The sequence below is a fragment of the Pongo pygmaeus genome, chromosome 1 (genome assembly GCF_028885625.2).
Source record: "Pongo pygmaeus isolate AG05252 chromosome 1, NHGRI_mPonPyg2-v2.0_pri, whole genome shotgun sequence".
Taxonomy (NCBI): domain Eukaryota; kingdom Metazoa; phylum Chordata; class Mammalia; order Primates; family Hominidae; genus Pongo; species Pongo pygmaeus.
In genome coordinates, this window is record NC_072373.2 from 202,367,266 (window position 1) to 202,384,297 (window position 17,032).

General features: G+C 44.0%; 1 protein-coding gene across 10 annotated transcripts in view; it reads right to left on the minus strand.

The window, feature by feature from the left end:
• The window catches only part of PHACTR4 (phosphatase and actin regulator 4), a 144,231-nt gene that overhangs the window by 24,180 nt on the left and 103,019 nt on the right, over positions 1–17,032 (minus strand). For all 10 annotated transcript variants that reach the window (XM_063667116.1, XM_063667112.1, XM_063667122.1 and 7 more), the window contains 4 exons: positions 13,822–13,986; positions 12,903–13,289; positions 5,549–6,146; positions 3,389–3,573 (listed from right to left, as the gene is read on the minus strand). In XM_063667116.1, the coding sequence (XP_063523186.1) occupies positions 3,389–3,573; positions 5,549–6,146; positions 12,903–13,289; positions 13,822–13,986 (1,335 nt within the window). The remainder of the gene's footprint in view (positions 1–3,388; positions 3,574–5,548; positions 6,147–12,902; positions 13,290–13,821; positions 13,987–17,032) is intronic.

A 17,032-nucleotide genomic window follows, 5' to 3' on the forward strand; every position in this document is an offset into this window, starting at 1 on the left:
TGGCCAGGCTGGTTTGAACTCCTGACCTCAGGTGATCCACCTGCCGCAGCCTCCCAAAGTGCAGGGATTATAGGTGTGAGCCACCACGCCTGGCCTTTTTTTTTTTTTTTTTCTGAGACGGAGTCTTGCTCTGTCACCCAGGCTGGAGTGCAGTGGCATGATCTTGGCTCACTGCAACCTCCGCCTCCCAGGCTCAAGCAATTCTCCTGCCTCGGCCTCCTGAGTAGCTGGGGTTATAGGTGCCTGTCATCATGCCTGGCTTTTTTTTTTTTTTTTTTTTTTTTGCGACAGTCTCGCTCTGTGACCCAGGCTGGAGTGTAGTGGCGTGGTCTTGGCTCACTGTGACCTCCGTCTCCCGGGTTCAAGCAATTCTCCTGCCTCAGCCTCCTGAGTAGCTGGGATTACAGGCGCCTGCTACCATGCTCAGCCCATTTTTTATTTTTAGTAGAGACAGGGTTTCACCACGTTGGCCAGGCTGATCTCGAACTCCTGACCTCAGGTGATCCACCTGCCTCGGCCTCCCAAAGTGTTGGGATTATAGGTGTGAGCCACCGTGGCCAGCCACGCCTGGCTAATTTTTTGTATTTTTAGAAGAGATGGGGTTTCACCATGTTGGCCAGGCTGGTCTCAAGCTCCTGACCTCACCGGCCTTGGCCTCCCAAAGTGCTGGGATTAGAGGCACTTAGGTGAATAGTTTTAAAATTGGGAGCAAACAAAAACCTGAAATTAGTACAGCCATTGTGGAAAACAGTATGGAGGTTCCTCAAAAAACTGAAAATAGGCCAAATGAGGTGGCTCATGCTTGTAATGCAGCACATTGGGAGGCCAAGGCAGGAGGATTGCTTGAGGCTGGGAGTTTCAGATCAGTCTGAGCAACACAGCAAGACTCCGTCTCTACTTAAAAAACAAATCAAAACAAACAAAACACCCTTAAAAATAGAACTACCGGGCCAGTCGTGGTGGCTCATGCCTGTAATCCCAGCACTTTGGGAGGCCAAGGCAGGTGGATCATGAGGTCAAGAGATCGAGACCATCCTGGCCAATATGGTGAAACCCTGTCTCCACTAAAAAAAAAAAATAATAAAAAAAAAATACTAAAATGAGCTGGGCATGGTGGTACACACCTGTAATCCCAGCTACTTGGGAGGCTGAGGCAGGAGAATCACTTGAACCTGGGAGGCGGAGGTTACAGTGAGTTGAGATGGTGCCACTGCACTCCTGCCTGGTGACAGAGTGAGCCTCCATCTATAAAAAAAAAATAGAACTACCATATGATCCAGCAATCCCACTGTTGGGTACATATCCAAAAGAAAGGAAATCAGCAAATCAATCAGTCATGCTTATTGCAGTACTATTTATAAACCCCAAGATATGGAATCAGACTAAATGTCCACCAATAAATGAAGGGATAAAGAAAACGTGGTGTATATACACAATTGAATATTATTCTGCCATGAAAAAGAAAGAAATCCTGTCATTTGCAACAAAATGGATGGAACTGGAGGACATTATGTTAAGTGAAATAAGCCAGGCACAGAAAGATAAATGTTGTATGTTCTCACTCTTACGTGAGAGCTAAAAAAGTTGATCTCATGGAGGTAATAAATAAAATGGTGGTTACCAGAGGCAGGGAAGGGTAGAGGGGATGGGGGAGAGAGACTGGTTAATGGGTATAAAACCAGAATTAGATAGAAGGAATAAGATCTAGGCCGTGCCTGGTGGCTCACGCCTGTAATCGCAGCACTTTGGGAGCTGAGGTGGGCAGATCACTTTGAGCTCACAAGTTTGAGACCAGCCTGGGCAACATGGTGAAACCCTGTCTCTACAAAAAAATACAAAAATGAGCTCGGCGTGGTGGCTCACACCTGTGTTCTCAGCTACTTGGGAGGCTGAGGTTGGAGCATCGCTTGAGCCAGGAAGTGGAGGTTCCAGTGAGCTGAGATTGTGCCACTGCACTCTAGCCTGCAGAGTGAGACACTGTCTCAAAAAAAAGGAATAAGATCTAGTGTTCGGTGGCACAATAGGGTGACTATAGTTAACAATAATTTATTGTATATTTCAAGATAACCAGAAAGGTAGATTTGGAATATTCCCAATACAAACAAATGATAAGTGCTTGAGGTGGATAGCCTAATTACCCATACACACATGCTTATATCAAAATATCTCATGTACCCCATAAATATGTACTACTATTATATATCTATAAAAATTAAAAATAGGCTAGGCACTGTGGCTCATGCCTGTAATCCTAGAGCTTTGGGAGGTCAAGGCAGGGGGATCACATGAGGTCAGGAGTTCAATAACAGCATGGGCAGCCAGGCACAGTGGCTCACACCTGTAATCTCAGCACTCTGGGAGGTGGGCGGATCACGAGGTCGAGTTCGAGACCAGCCTGGCCAACAAGGTGAAGCCCCGCCTCTACTAAAAATAAAAAAAAATTAGCTGGGCCTGGTGGCAGGCGCCTGTAATCCCAGCTACTTGGGAGGCTGAGGCAGGAGAATTGCTTGAACCTGGGAGGCGGAGGTTGCAGTGAGCTGAGATCGTGCCACTGCACTCCAGTCTGGGTGACAGAGCAAGACTCTGTCTAAAAAAAAAAAAAAAAAAATCCTTTATGGCCAGGCGCGGTGGCTGACTCCTGTAATCCCAGCACTTTGGGAGGCCGAGGCAGGCAGATCACCTGAGGTCGGGAGTTTGAGACCAGTCTGACCAACATGGTGAAGCCCCATCTCTACTAAAAATACAAAATTAGCCAGGTATGGTGGCACATGCCTGTAATCCCAGCTACTTGGGAGGCTGAGGCAGGAGAATTGCTTGAACCTGGCAGGTGGAGGTTAAGGTGAGCCGAGATCGTGCCATTGCACTCCAGCCTGGGCAACAAGAGCAAAACTCCGTCTCAAAAAAAAAAAAAAAAAAAGAACAGGCTAGGCAACATAAGGAGACCCTGTCTCTACAAAAACAAAAAAACAAAACAAAAAATCAAAGAAACCTAACCAGTTGTGGCACACATCTGTAGTCCTAGCTATTTGGGAGGTTGAGGTGTAAGGATCACTTAAGCCCAGGAGTTCAAGGCTACAGTGAGCTATGATTGCACCACTGTACTCCAGCTGGGTGACAGAGCAAAACCTTGTCCAAAAAAAAAAAAATTAAAACGAAAAACCTAAAACCTGAGTGACTCAATCTACTTGGATCCCTGTCTTGGCTTGTTTTAACAGAGGGGTGATAATAGGGACAAGGAGTCCTTTACAGTGGCTTCCAATATCAGTTAGCCAGATGACTTAATGGGAGAAGGTACCTGTTCCCATATCTCTTTTGACACTTGCTAAGATCAGCAAATAGCTTTATCTGGAAAATAATTCTCTGTTTTGCTTTTCCCTCCCTTTCTTACTCTGATAGCTTTCATCTTCATCTTCTTCATCTCGGTACTGAATGGGACCTTCTGAATCAGAGTCGCTCTCCTTCTCTTCTTCCTCCCGTAGACACTGTGGTAATTTAGGAATGACTGAGGTAGGTGTCGTTTCTTCACTGAATGTGGATGGACAGATTTGCTCCTCCTCTTCTTCATCGTCTGGACTAACAAATTAACATAATTATATTTTCTTTTTAGAAACAAAGAGGATAACTGACTTTTAAGACAAAGGACTGAAATAAAGACTGGGCGTGGTGGCTCATGCCTGTAATCTCATGCCTGTAATCTCATGCCTGTAATCAGCACTTTGGGAGATGGAGGTGGGCAAATTCACCTGAGGTCAGGAGTTTGAGACCAGCCTGGCCAACATGGTGAAACCCTGTGTCTACTAAAAATACAAAAATTAGCTGGGCATGGTGGCAGTGCCTGTAATCCCAGCTACTTGAGAGGCTGAGGCAGGAGAATCTCTTGAACCCAGGAGGCAGAGGTTGAAGTGAACCGAGATTGTGCCACTACACTCCAGCCTGGGTGACAAGAGTGAGATTCCATCTCAAAAAAAAAAAAAAAGACAAAGGACTGAAATAACCATAAATACAAAAAAATCTATTAATGAAGAAACTTATAATTAATTCTCTCCCTTAACTTTAACAATCTTGCTAAGAAACTTTTTAGCAGGTATTAATCTAAGGGTTCAGATCCCAGCTTTACCACTTATTAGGCACTGGTGCTTTCCAGAATTTGTCTAATGTCATTCTCACAAGCCTACAGAGTAAATATTATTCCCATTTAGAGATGATATAACTAAAGAGCAGAAGGCTTAAGTAACTTAACACTACTATAAGCTAAGAGTAGTAGTGCTGCAATTTGAACCCAGGGCTATCTCACTCCAAGGTGAATGCTCTTAAGCACAACATTATACAATGCCTTCCCTGTAGTATATAAAACTAGCGGTTGTAATTTTTCATGTACATAATTTTGTAAATTTTGTGTCATCACAAAAATCTCCATGAAAAAAAAAATCACGAGAGTAAAAAGTCAAAATTTGGCCAGGGGCAGTGGCTCACACCCATGATCCCAGCATTCTGGGAGGCTGAGGCAGGCAGACTGCTTGAGCCCAGGAGTTCAGGACGAGCCTGGGCAACATGGCAAAACCCCATCTCTAACAAAAAATATAAAAATTAGCTGGGTGTGATGGCATGCGCCTGTAGTCACAGTTACTTGGGAGGCTGAGGAGGGAGAATTGCTTGAGCCCAGGAGATGGAGGTTGCAGTGAGCCAAGACTGCACCACTGACTCCAGCTTGGGTGAGAGAGTGAGAACCTGTCTCAGACATAAATAAATAAATGAATAAAAATAAAGTTTTAAGATAAGATTAAAAAAAGAAAGAGTCCAAATTCTATAACTTATCCTTTTGGCAGAGTATTCTTTGTACTTTAAATTTATTCATAATGCTGGGCGCAGTGGCTCACACTTGCAATCCCAGCACTTTGTGAGACCGATGCAGGTGGATCACCTGAGATCAAGAGTTTGAGACCAGCCTGGCCAACATGGTGAAACCCCATCTCCACTAAAAATACAAAAATCAGCCGGATGTGGTGGCACATGCCTGTAGTCTCAGCTATTCGGGAGGCCGAGGCAGGAGAATCGCTTGAACCTGGGCGGCAGAGGTTACAGTGAGCGGAGATCATGCCACTGCCCTCCAGCCTGGGCGACAGAGCAGGACTCCATCTCGGAAAAAAAAAAAATTTATTCACATTTTCTTTTTTTCTGTGAGACAGAGTCTCGCTCTGTCGCCCAGGCTGGAGTACAGTGGCAGTCTTGGCTCACTGCAACCTCCACCTCCCGGTTAAAGCGATTCTTCTGCCTCAGCCTCCTGAATAGCTGGGATTGCAGGTATGTGCCACCACACCTGGCCAATTTTTGTTATTTTCATCGAGACAGGGTTTTACTATATTGGCCAGGCTGGTCTTGAACTCCTGACCTCAGGTGATCGATCCATTCGCCTCAGCCTCCCAAAGTGCTGGGCTTACAGGTGTGGGCCACCATGCGTAGCCCACATTTTCTTTTTATAAGTAATTTTATCCAAGCAGGGCTATCTAGAGTAAAGGAGAAATAAAAGGCAAGCTTTAAAGGCACTTACACTTTCAGCATTTCAATAGTGATGGGAAGAGACCTGGTCCGACCCAGCGTACTGCTATCCTCAGAAAAGATGTCACTGTTTTCAAAAAGCAACGAATGAGCTCTGTGAGAACCCTCCAAAGTAGGAGTCACGGGAAGTGGGCTGGTGAGGGCCTGCTGGATTCGAATATGCAGTGGGAGTGGAGGCAGCCTAGAGGGTATATGGGGCTCCCCAAAGTTCTGGTCCAATATCCTCTTGGGGACTTCCTTTTTCTGATCTTCCTGCTGGGGAATCTCCTGGTGTAGATCTAAGGATGGTGGAAACTGAATTTCTGGCACAACTTGAAAAGTCTTAGCAGGGAATGGAGGGGTGCGTGGAGGCTCTGGAGGTATATGAGTAGGCAGTGGGGGGGATGGAGAGCGAGGTGAGATCATTGGTAGAAGTTCTGAGCCCATAGAACACGTGCTCTTCTCTCTTTCATCACTCGGTGTTTTTGTGGTGATGGCAGCAGCAGACTCCAAGGTGGGTACTGAGGTCGATGGAATGCCTCTCTTAGGTGGTAAGGGTGGGGACGGTTTTGATAACAATGTACCACTGTTTATTGCTTGGGACAGTTCAGCTGGAAAAGAGAGAGCAACACATCAATTTCACGACTTTCCAATGCTTTGAATGGCCGGCCCAGGGCCTAGAATTAAAGTTGAGTTCAGTTTTAATCTTTCAAGCAAGTTAAATAATTTCATAGTTTTGCCATTCCCTATATATTTTATCCTGAAATGAAGTTTATATTTATTCAAATAGAAGGCCTAATAAATGTACAGAGGTGTAGGAAGACTGATGAGTAGCTTACTCCATTGCTATGGCAACAGATATGACAATTTTTTTTTTTTTTTGAGACAGGGTCTCACTCTCTCGCCCAGACTGGAGTGCAGTGGCGCAATCTCGGCTTACCGCAACCTCTGCCTCCCAGGCTCAAGCGATACTCCTGCCTCAGTCTACCAAGTAGCTGAGATTACAGGCGCATGCCACTACGGCCTGGCTAATTTTTGTATTTTTAGTAGAGGTGGGCTTTCACCATGTTGGCCAGGATGGTCTCGAACTCCTGACCTCAAATGATCCACCTGCCTTGGCCTCTCAAAGTGTTGGGATTACAGGCGTGAGTGATGGCACCCGGCTGACAACTTTTTGTAACTTGATCTTGGTGTAGTTAATATGAATAGAGACAAAAAAAAATCTGATAAAAAGTTATCTTGTGGCTGGGCAGGGTGGCTCACACCTGTAATCCCAATACTTTGGGAGGCCGAGGTGGGCAGATTACTTGAGGTCAGGAGCTCGAGACCAGCCTGGCCAACATGGTGAAACTCCATCTCTACTAAAAAAAAAAAAATAAAAAAATACAAAAATTAGCTAGGTGTGGCGGCAGGCACCTGTAATCCCAGATACTCGGGAGAGGCTGAGGCACGAGAATCTCTTGAACCTGGGAGGCGGAGGCTGCAGTGAGCCAAGGTCACGCCACTGCACTCCAGGCTGGACAGTACAAGACTCTGACTCAAAAAAAAAAAAAGTTATTTTGTATAACAGTACTCCATTAAAAAATTTAAACATTCAGATACCATACAATAAGTATTAGTGGGTATTGTTACCATATCCTGATAATAATATCTAGATATCTTAGCTCTGTGTTATAAAACTATCATTACTGACATCTTGAATTTTTATAGCAATTGCAAAGTCCTTTGAAGAAATCAAAGTGTTTTTTGTCCTTGAAGTCATATTCTCCTTATACCACCTGAGGTGACAGGGGAAACAAGATAGCATCTTTACCATTTTTCAGAAGGAAAAAGCGAGGCCACAGAAGCTAGGTGACTTTGCCCAAGATCATACTACAAACTGGCATGGACTCAGCTGGTATCCAAGTCTCTGACTATTTGACTGCATCCTACTGTCTCTAATTTTTTTTTTTTTTGAGACGGAGTCTTTTTGTCGCCCAGGCTGGAGTGCAGTGGTGCCATCTCGGCTCACTGCTAGCTCTGCCTCCCGGGTTCACGCCATTTGCCTGCCTCAGCCTCCCAAGTAGCTGGGACTACAGGCGCCCACCACCACACCCGGCTAATTTTTTGTGTATTTTTAGTAGAGACGGGGTTTCATCATGTTAGCCAGGATGGTCTCGATCTCCTGACCTCGTGATCCGCCCGCCTCGGCCTCCCAAAGTGCTGGGATTACAGGCGTGAGCCACCGCGCCCGGCCTACTGTCTCTAATTTTTATTGGTATGCACACCTCTTATGTTCCCTTTGCACCTCAGCTTCCCATGTTCACTCTCCACTACATGATGGGCTCCTTGATGGCAGGGCAACCTTGTCTCCATCAACATATCATCCACAGGCATCTAGTGGACCCTCAATGTATGTTTATTAGATGAGAAGCCTTCACCCTGTATCATGACAGTATATATTGCTATGGTTTCACCAAAGCCCACAATGACTCAGCAAAGGTGTTGGTGTTGTTTCAGCAAAGTCCCTTTGGAGGGCTCCAGATGACCTGTAAGAAGTGGATCATCAGATCACACAGGAGCAAAACTGGTAAAGTAATTAAAGAGTAGTTATTTTTTCCCTGCTGACAGAAAAAAAAAAAAAAAAGTAGTTCTTTTGATCACCAACCTCTAACTTTCTACTCAAACCCTTTAGTTTCATCCCACTCAGTATTCTCAAACAGTCTCAAAAACTTCCCTTAAATAAAACTGTATTTGTCCTAAATCCCAAAAATTGGAGATGTTCAAAGTAAAAGGCTAGCTAATTATTTTTTTCTTTTTTTGAGACGGAGTTTTGCTCTTGTTGCCCAGGCTGGAGTGCAAGGGTGCCATCTCGGCTAATCGCAACCTCCACCTCCCGGGTTCAAGTGATTCTCCTACCTCAGCCTCCTAAGTAGCTGGGATTACAGGCATGTGCCACCACGCCTGGCTAATTTTTTGTATTTTTAGTAGAGATGGGGTTTCTCCATGTTGGTCAGGCTGGTCTTGAACTCCCGACCCCAGGTGATCCACCCGCCTCAGCCTCCCAAAGTGCTGGGATTACAGGCATGTGCCGCTGTGCCCAGCCAAGGCTAGCTAATTTTATAATTCTTTTTTTTTTTTTCTTTTGAGACAAGCTCTCCCTCTGTTGCCCAGACTGGAGTGCAGTGGCATGAACAATAGCTCACTGCAGCCTCAATCTCCTGGGTTCAAGTGATCCTCTTGCTACAGCCTCCCAAGTAGCTAGGACTACAGGCCCATGCCATTATGCCTGACTAATTTTTTTAATTTTTAGTAGAGACAAGGTCTCGCTATGCTGCCCAGGCTGGTCTTGAGCTCCTGGGCTCCAGTGACACACCTACCTCAGCCTCCCAAAGTGCTGGGATTATGGATGTGAGCCACCACACCCAGCCTCTTTTCTTTTTAAATTTATTTTTATTTTTAAATTAAATTAATTTATTTTAGACAGGGTCTCACACTGTGTCGCTGGAGTGCAGTGGCGCAGTCACGGCTCACTGCAGTTTTGACCTCCCTGAGCTCAGGTGATCCTCCCACCTCAGCCTCCCAAGTAGCTGGGACCATAGGCATGTGCCACCATGCCCGGCTAATTTTTTGGGGGGTATTTTTTGTAGAGATGGGTTTCTCCATGTTGCCTAGGCTGGTCTCAAACTCCTGGGCTCAGGTAATCTACCTGCCTCAGCCTCCCAAAGTGTTGGTACTACAGGTGTCAGCCACTGTACCTAGCCTTTTCTTTTTTTTTAGAGACAGGATGTTGCTCTGTTACCCAGGCTAGAGGGCAGTGGTGCAATCATAACTCACTGCAGCCTTGAACTCCTGTGCTTACCCAATCCTCTTACCTCAATCTCCCAAGTAGCTAGAATTACAGGCACATGTCACCATGCCCAGCTAATTTTTAAATATTTTATAGAGATGGGGTCTTGCTACGTTGCTCAGGCTGGTCTTGAACTCCTGGCCTCAAGTGATCTTCCCACCTTGGCCTCCCCAAATGCTGGGATTATAGGCATGAGCCACTGTGCCTGGCCTAATTTTGTAATGTTTTAATGTCTCTCATCATAAATAATATTTTTTTTTTTTGGGACAGAGTCTCGCTCTGTTGCCTAGGTTGGAGTACAGTTGTGCAATTTTGGCTCACTGCAACCGCCACTTCCCGGGTTCAAGTGATTCTCCTGCCTCAGCTTCCTGAGTAGCTGGGATTATAGGCATGCACCACCATACTCAGATCATTTTTTGTATTTTTAGTAGAGATGGGGTTTCACCATGTTGCCCAGGCTGGTCTCAAACTCTGGGCTTCAAGCGATCTGCCCACCTTGGCCTCCCAAAGTGCTGGGATTACAGGCGTGAGCCACCATGCCTGGCCCCATAAATAAATTTTAAAAAAGGCTTTCTAGAAAAACACTGCATACATACACAAAAAGATTCTAAAAATGTGAATTTTAGGAGCAGTGAAAGAGATATTTTTGGCAAGATTGGATTTTTGCTGATTCTCTAAAAATAGCTGTTAGCTATTCCATCTACAACAAAAGTCATTCCTGATGAGACCATAAATGAATATTTTTACTTTTGAATTAATAAAATAAATTATATTTGGTAATTTGAGGAAGGCATATATGTTAAGGAAGTAAATTCTGGTACATATACCCTGACAACAGCATCTGGCTGTAGTTCTGTAGAAAAATTCCAGAGTGTTTCTGGGATGGGTAATAATTCCCTTTCACCTGTTCAGCTATTGCTGGTGGTTTTTCCTTAGTCCTAATACTCCATGTTATACCGATGAGAAGACAGTAGTACTTCTGAAGCAATGATTTCCAAACTTTTGGATTTCAGTGACCAAAACAATAACAAAAATCTTGATCAACCTCAGATTGTTGGGTTTTTTTTCTAGTTTTTTTTTGAGGTTGTCATTTTCTAAGATTTCCAAATAAGGCTTGATATTAAGTAAACCATTTATGATCATAATCCTTTTGTGAAAGAAATGGCATTTTAACACCAAAGGATTAGGAAGGTTGTAATTTTAGAATAAAAGAGAGTCCTTTAAATTAAATCTATTTAGCTCTAAGAAATGCTCTGTGAACTGTTCTATTTTTCTTCTTTTGTTGAGGACCCCTTATGGACTAATACTGATTCCTCAGTTACAAGGTCTATTGTTTTGGGCTATTTACCTCAAGCTAAGAATGAGCTCTGCAGTTTAGTCCAGGGTATCATACACAAATTATCATTTTATATGTTGCCTTAACTTGAAAAGGGTGGTATGCCACTGGTCTAGAGCAGAGGCTCTTAATGTGTGCTCCCTGGAGAGCAGCATCAGTGTCATCTGGGAACCTGTTAGAAAGGCAAATTCTCAAGCCCATCCCAGGCTTACTAAAATCAGAAACTCTATGGGTAGTGTCCAGCAGTCTGTTATCATAAGCTTTCTAGGTGATCCTGAGGAGAACACCAGTTTGCAAACACTACTGTAAGGAACAGATGTCTGGACCTGAGAGTTGAAAAGCCTATGTTCAGTTTCTATCTTTCACTAACTACAACCTTTTTCTTTTTTTTTGAGATGGAGTTTCGCTCTTGTTGCCCAGGCTGGAGTGCAGTGGCACAATCTCAGCTCACTGCAACGTCTGCTTCCCGCGTTCAAACAATTCTCCTGCTTCAGCCTCCCGAGTAGCTGGGATTACAGGTGCCTGCCACCATGCACGGCTAATTTTTTGTATTTTTAGTAGAGATGGCGTTTCACCATGTTGGCCAGGCTGGTCTTGAACTCCTGACCTCAGGTGATCCACCCGCCTCCGCCTCCCAAAGTGCTGGGATTACAGGCATGAGCCACTGCGCCCAGCCTACAACCTTGAATGAGTCACAATGTCTTCATGTTCTAATTGCCCTACCTATGGAAAAGATAAAATTGGTTTCCTGTAGCACAAGGTAGTTTTGAAAATAAGTATGTGAAAGCTCCCCAAGTTCCTCACAGATAAGTCAACATGACACTATCCATCCAAAGTGGTGGTAATAACAACTTCATCCTGTTTTCATCAAGCTACTCCAAACTGTAATACTCATAAAATATTTTAAGCCTGTTTTTCAAGGTTTGAATCACTCCACCCAACATGGTGATATTAAATATTTAATGAGTATAGTTTTTATTCATTCATTCAATTGTGAACAACAACTTTAAGTAATACTAAGCCTAGTATGATTTTTCCTGAAAAAACTATATTTTTATTAGCTTTGAAGCACTCATTAGCTTTCCTCTCCCTTTCTTGAAAATTCTTCTAAGAAATTGTGCATTTATATAAAGAAAGTAGACTTAAATAGAACTTTGGGTAAATGCAAAAAATTTACTAAACCCATACAAATTTTACTGATTATGTTCCCTGCTTTCTCTACCATCACTTATTTTAACATAAGAATAGCATTCTTAATTCTCCCAAGATAAAACATGATTTTATCAGAACAATTTAAGTAATAGCTTCTGCAGTTCCCTATGAAGATAACTATGCCAGGCACTGAATCCCAAATTCCACTGGCATCTACCGAATCATCCTTTTATCTACTAGACTCATTTATGCTTATGGAAGGCATAGGTAGTTTTAAGTAGATTAAAAAATTTTCATTTGAAAAGTTTGCCTTGCCCCTCGTGAGCTGAGGCATTATTCTAATTTTTCAGCAAGTGCCACAGATAATTCCATGCAGGTGGAATCTGTTATGGTCTTCACATATCCAGTCCAATCACACACACACACATACACACACACACACACAAAAATATGTATAGTGTTTTGGAATCATTGTTTTAGAAAAACAGATTAAATATTAGATTAAAAAATAGGTTAAAACCCCCCAAACTTAAATCTAATCTTAGTGATGTTTACATTTATGGCCATCTGCCTCAGTTACATGACCTTTTTTGTTTGTTTTTGTTTTTTTGAGAGTCTCTTTCTGTCACCTAGGCTGGAGTGCAGTGGCACAATCTCAGCTCACTGCAACCTCTGCCTCCTGGGTTCAAGCAATTCTCTTGCCTCAGCCTCCCAAGTAGCTGGGACTACAGGCACGTGCCACCATACCTGGCTAATTTTTTTAATTTTTAGTAGAGACAGGGTTTCACCATGTTGCCAGGATGGTCTCGATCTCCTGACCTTGTGATCCACCCACCTCGGCCTCCCAAAGTGCTGGGATTACAGGTGTGAGCCACCGCACCCGGCCTGTTTTTTCTTAACCTAAGACTTTTCTCCATATTGAGGTCATTCAAAGGGACAAGATATGGAAAATTCTCACAGACCAAATCACTGTTGTACCAGTTATCAAATAAAATAACCATCCAACATCAAACCAAACCCAAAACACTGGAAGCCTAAAGACTTACTTACCAATGACAGGGTTGCTATTTCTGTGAGCTGGTTTAGGGGGAGGGATAGGGGGCTGCTTGGCAGGGACCATATGAGTGAGGCTTGGGGTAGCAGTAGTGTTAGTGCTGGCAGGAGCAGCAGGCAGAGTCCTGGGTGCTGGGGAAGGGGTGACAGAGAGATTAACAGTCTTTGCAAGGCTTGTGGCAGCAGTGGTGGCAGCGGGTGCTGTGGTGATGGAGGTGGAGATGATGAACCTTGCTGTGCCGCCAGAAGAAGTGGCATCCTTTGCTTGCCCTTCACTTGCTTCATGAGAAGAAGACAAGGGTCTTTTGGGAGGAAGTAAAGGTGGTTTGGGTACATTCTCAGGAACAGACTCTGCTTCAGAATTAGGCTGGCTTCCAGTTGAGCCTGTGTAATAACATGTATGATATAAAAAGGGAAGAGAGAGTAACAAGAGAGACTGAAAAAGCTAACACATCTATGAATCTATGGCCAATTTCACCAATTAATTTATAGATTAGCTTATAGGTTACCGTTCTCAATGCCTCCCAACCTCCCCATACTTAAGAAATGTCAGTAAGAAAGGCTCACTAAGAGATGCTCATTGTGGTAGTGATTCTTCATACAAGGGCCAGGCTACTGGAGGAGAGCCGCAACAAAATTCCTTGGGTGAAAGAAGTGGAATGTGTAGCTGGAAAAAATCCTGTAGGTATCTGATACTTAACATCCTCTTCCCTTCTTGAGGATCACAAATTTAGGTATTTTGTGAATAAAAGCGGGGTGGGGGAGGAAATTCCCCTTGAAGTTGCTAGTTAAGGTATTGCTAAAGGAGAATGTAATTCTCTCTAGATTTCACTTTTCCCCATTCTCTTGCAAACCCCTTATGTAAGGAAAATAACTGGCCCTTGGCTCTTAAACTCAAAAATCCAGAGTTTCTTACCTAGTCGTTTCTTTAGGTCCTCTTCTGGAATAGCTTTCCTAAGACTTGCTAATCTTACTGGCTCTTCCTCTACTTGGACTGGACTAGATGATCTGGCATTCCCTATGGGGGTGGTATGGCCATTCTTTAACATGGCATGGCTTGGCTTTCCTGGATCCTCACCACCTGCAAGGTGAAAGAAGAGTACAAAGTGATGAAGTTGGCATGAACAGATAGAAAGAAGAGTTAGTAATTTCTTTTTTTCTTTCTCTCTCTTTTTTAAATTGAGACAGGGTCTCACCATGTTGCCCAGGCTGGTCTTGAACTCCTGGGCTCAAGCAATCAGCCCGCCTTGGTCTCCCAAAGTGCTAGGATGAATGGCATGAACCACTGCGCCTGGCCAGAGTTGGTGATTTGAGACAGGGTCTCACAGACCAGGCTGGAGTGCAGTGGCATGATCTTGGCTCACTGCAGCCTCTGCCTCCCGGGTTCACGCCATTCTCCTACCTCAGCCTCCCGAGTATCTGGGACTAGACGCCTGCCACCACGCCCGGCTAATTTTTTTGTATTTTTTAGTGGAGACGGGGTTTCACCGTGTTAGCCAGGATGATCTCGGTCTCCTAACCTCGTGATCCACCTGCCTCGGCCTCCCAAAGTGCTAGGATTACAGGCGTGAGCCACCGTGCCCAGCCCAGGGTTGGTGATTTCTAACCTTTCTTGTCTTCTTTCCCCCGTCTTCCTGTTTTAGTTTATTATTGAGATCTAGATTATCTGGATGCTTAAACAGAAATAAGTAATTTCTTTTTCCAATACATGTTTGATAGCCTATTATGTGCCAAGTACATTGTTATATGAATAAGACAAATAAAAGCCGGGCGCAGTGTCTCACACCTGTAATCTCAGCACTTTGGGAGGCTGAGGCAGGTGGATCACCTGAGGTCAAGAGTTCGAGACCAGCCTGGCTAATATGGTAAAACCTTGTCTCTACTAAAAATACAAAAATTAGCCAGGCATGGTGGCAGGCTCCTGTAATCCCAGCTATTCGGGAGGCTGAGGCAGGAGAATCAACTACACCCAGGAGGCAGAGGCAGTAAGCCAAGATTGTGTCATTGCACTCCAGCCTGGGCAGCAAAGCAAAACTTCCATCTCAAAGAAAGAAAAAAAAAGACAAATGAATAGGGCAAACTTATTACATATAAGTAACTACAATGTTAAATGTCAAGAGCTCTACTTAGTGAAGTACTTTGTAGGAATGAAGAAGAAATCATTTTCCTGGAGTAAGAACAGAGTTAGGAAGGCATCACAGAAAGTATCTGAGCTGGAGTTGAGATGGTCTTGCTATGTTATCAGAATGGGCCTTGAACTCCTGGGCTCAAGCAGTCCTCCTCTCTCAGACTCCCCAGTAGATGGGACTATGGCACACACCACCATGCCTTGCTTTGAACTGGATCTTGAAGGAGTAGGAGCCTACCACACTGAATAAAGACAGTGTTTGGAAGAAGGATAGCATGTATAAAGGTGTGAAGTTATTCAACATGTTTGGGGCACTGGCAACTAGTTTGGTCTGGCGGGAGAACAGATTCACATAAGAAATGGTTATGGGGGGCCAGGTGTAGTGGCTCACGCCTGTAATCCCAACACCCTGGGAGGCCGAGGCGGGTGGATCATCTGAGGTCAGGAGTTTGAGACCAGCCTGGCCAACATGGTGAAACCCCGTCTCTACTAAAAATACAAAAATTATTCGGGCGTGGTGGCAGGTGCCTGTAATCCCAGCTACTCGGGAGGCTGAGGCAACAGACTCCATCTCAAAAAAAAAAAAAGAAATGGTTATGGGCTGGGCACCGTGGTGCTCATGCCTGTAATCCCAACAATTTGGGAGGCTGAGGCGGGAGGATCATTGAGCCCAAGAGTTTGAGATCAGCCTGTGAAACATAGTAAGACCCTGTCTCTACAAAAAAGTAAAAAAACTAGCTGGGTGTGGAGGCACATGCCTAGTCCCAGCTACCTGGGAGGCTGAGGTGGGAGGACTGTTTGAACCCAGGAGGTCAAGGGGACAGTAAGCCATGATCAGACCACTGTGCTCTAGCCTGTGTGACAGAGTGAAATCCAACATCATTCTTCATGAAGTTCCAATAAGAGGCGGAGTGTGGGCTCAAAGTAATGAAGATTCTAAGGCAAGTGAAAAGGTACTTCTAAAGCCAAAGTAATCTGACAACTACTTTTTATTTTTAAAACAGGGTGGGGGTAAGATGGCAACAACTATACAAAAATAGTAAGTTACTGCCCATGTTTAACAAAAACAAGATTTTCTAGAATACTGAAGCAATGATTTCAAAGTCAACAAAGGCTGCTCTTTGTGAAAACAACATAATAAAAGTTTAGGACAGTGTTAATTAGTTTCTACTCAGCACACACTAGTGAAATACATGCAAAAGTGATCAGTTATCTCAAGTTACTTAATCAGGGATGTCTACTTTGCAGTATCATTTCTTATATTAAATATAGAGTGTTCTGCAATGTTAATGAATTGGAGTAGTACTATGGGGCTTTAACATTATTGAATGTTCTCCCTAAACCCAGAAAATCAATTAAAGTCAATTAAATATTTTACAGTACAGTCAAGTTAGCACTATAATCAAGCCAAAAGCCACCTTTTTTTTTTTTTTTTTTTTTTTTTTTTTTAAAAACAGGGTCTCACTCTGTCACCCAGGCTGGAGTGCAGCGGTGCAATCAATACTTACTGCAGCCTTCAATCTTCTGGGCTCAAGCCATCCTCCATCTTTTGGGCTCAAGTAGCTAGGACTACAGGCCTGCACTATCATACCTGGCTAATTTAAAAAATTTTTTATAGAGGTGAGGTCTCACTATGTTGCTCAGGCTGGTCTGGAACTACTGAGTTCAAGGGATCCTCCCACACTGGCCTCCCAAAGTGTTGGGATTACAGCGTGAGCCACCGCGCCAGGCCAGCAAAAAGTCCCCTTTAAGTATGAAGAGGACTTCAAGGTTCAAACACTACTTCTGGCCTAAAATGCAGATCTATAAGCCAGCATGAGGCCCATGCCTGTTTTTAGATACAGAATAAAGCTTAGGTCATTTATCTGGTTGGCAGAATGGCATCTTGTCCAATGGCTGCAACTCGTTTATTAATTGGGCCTGTGAACTTGTAGGCTAAAAACAACTTGGATTAGGAGCTAATAGAAAGTATAGGGCAAAAGATCATCGGGCGTGGTGG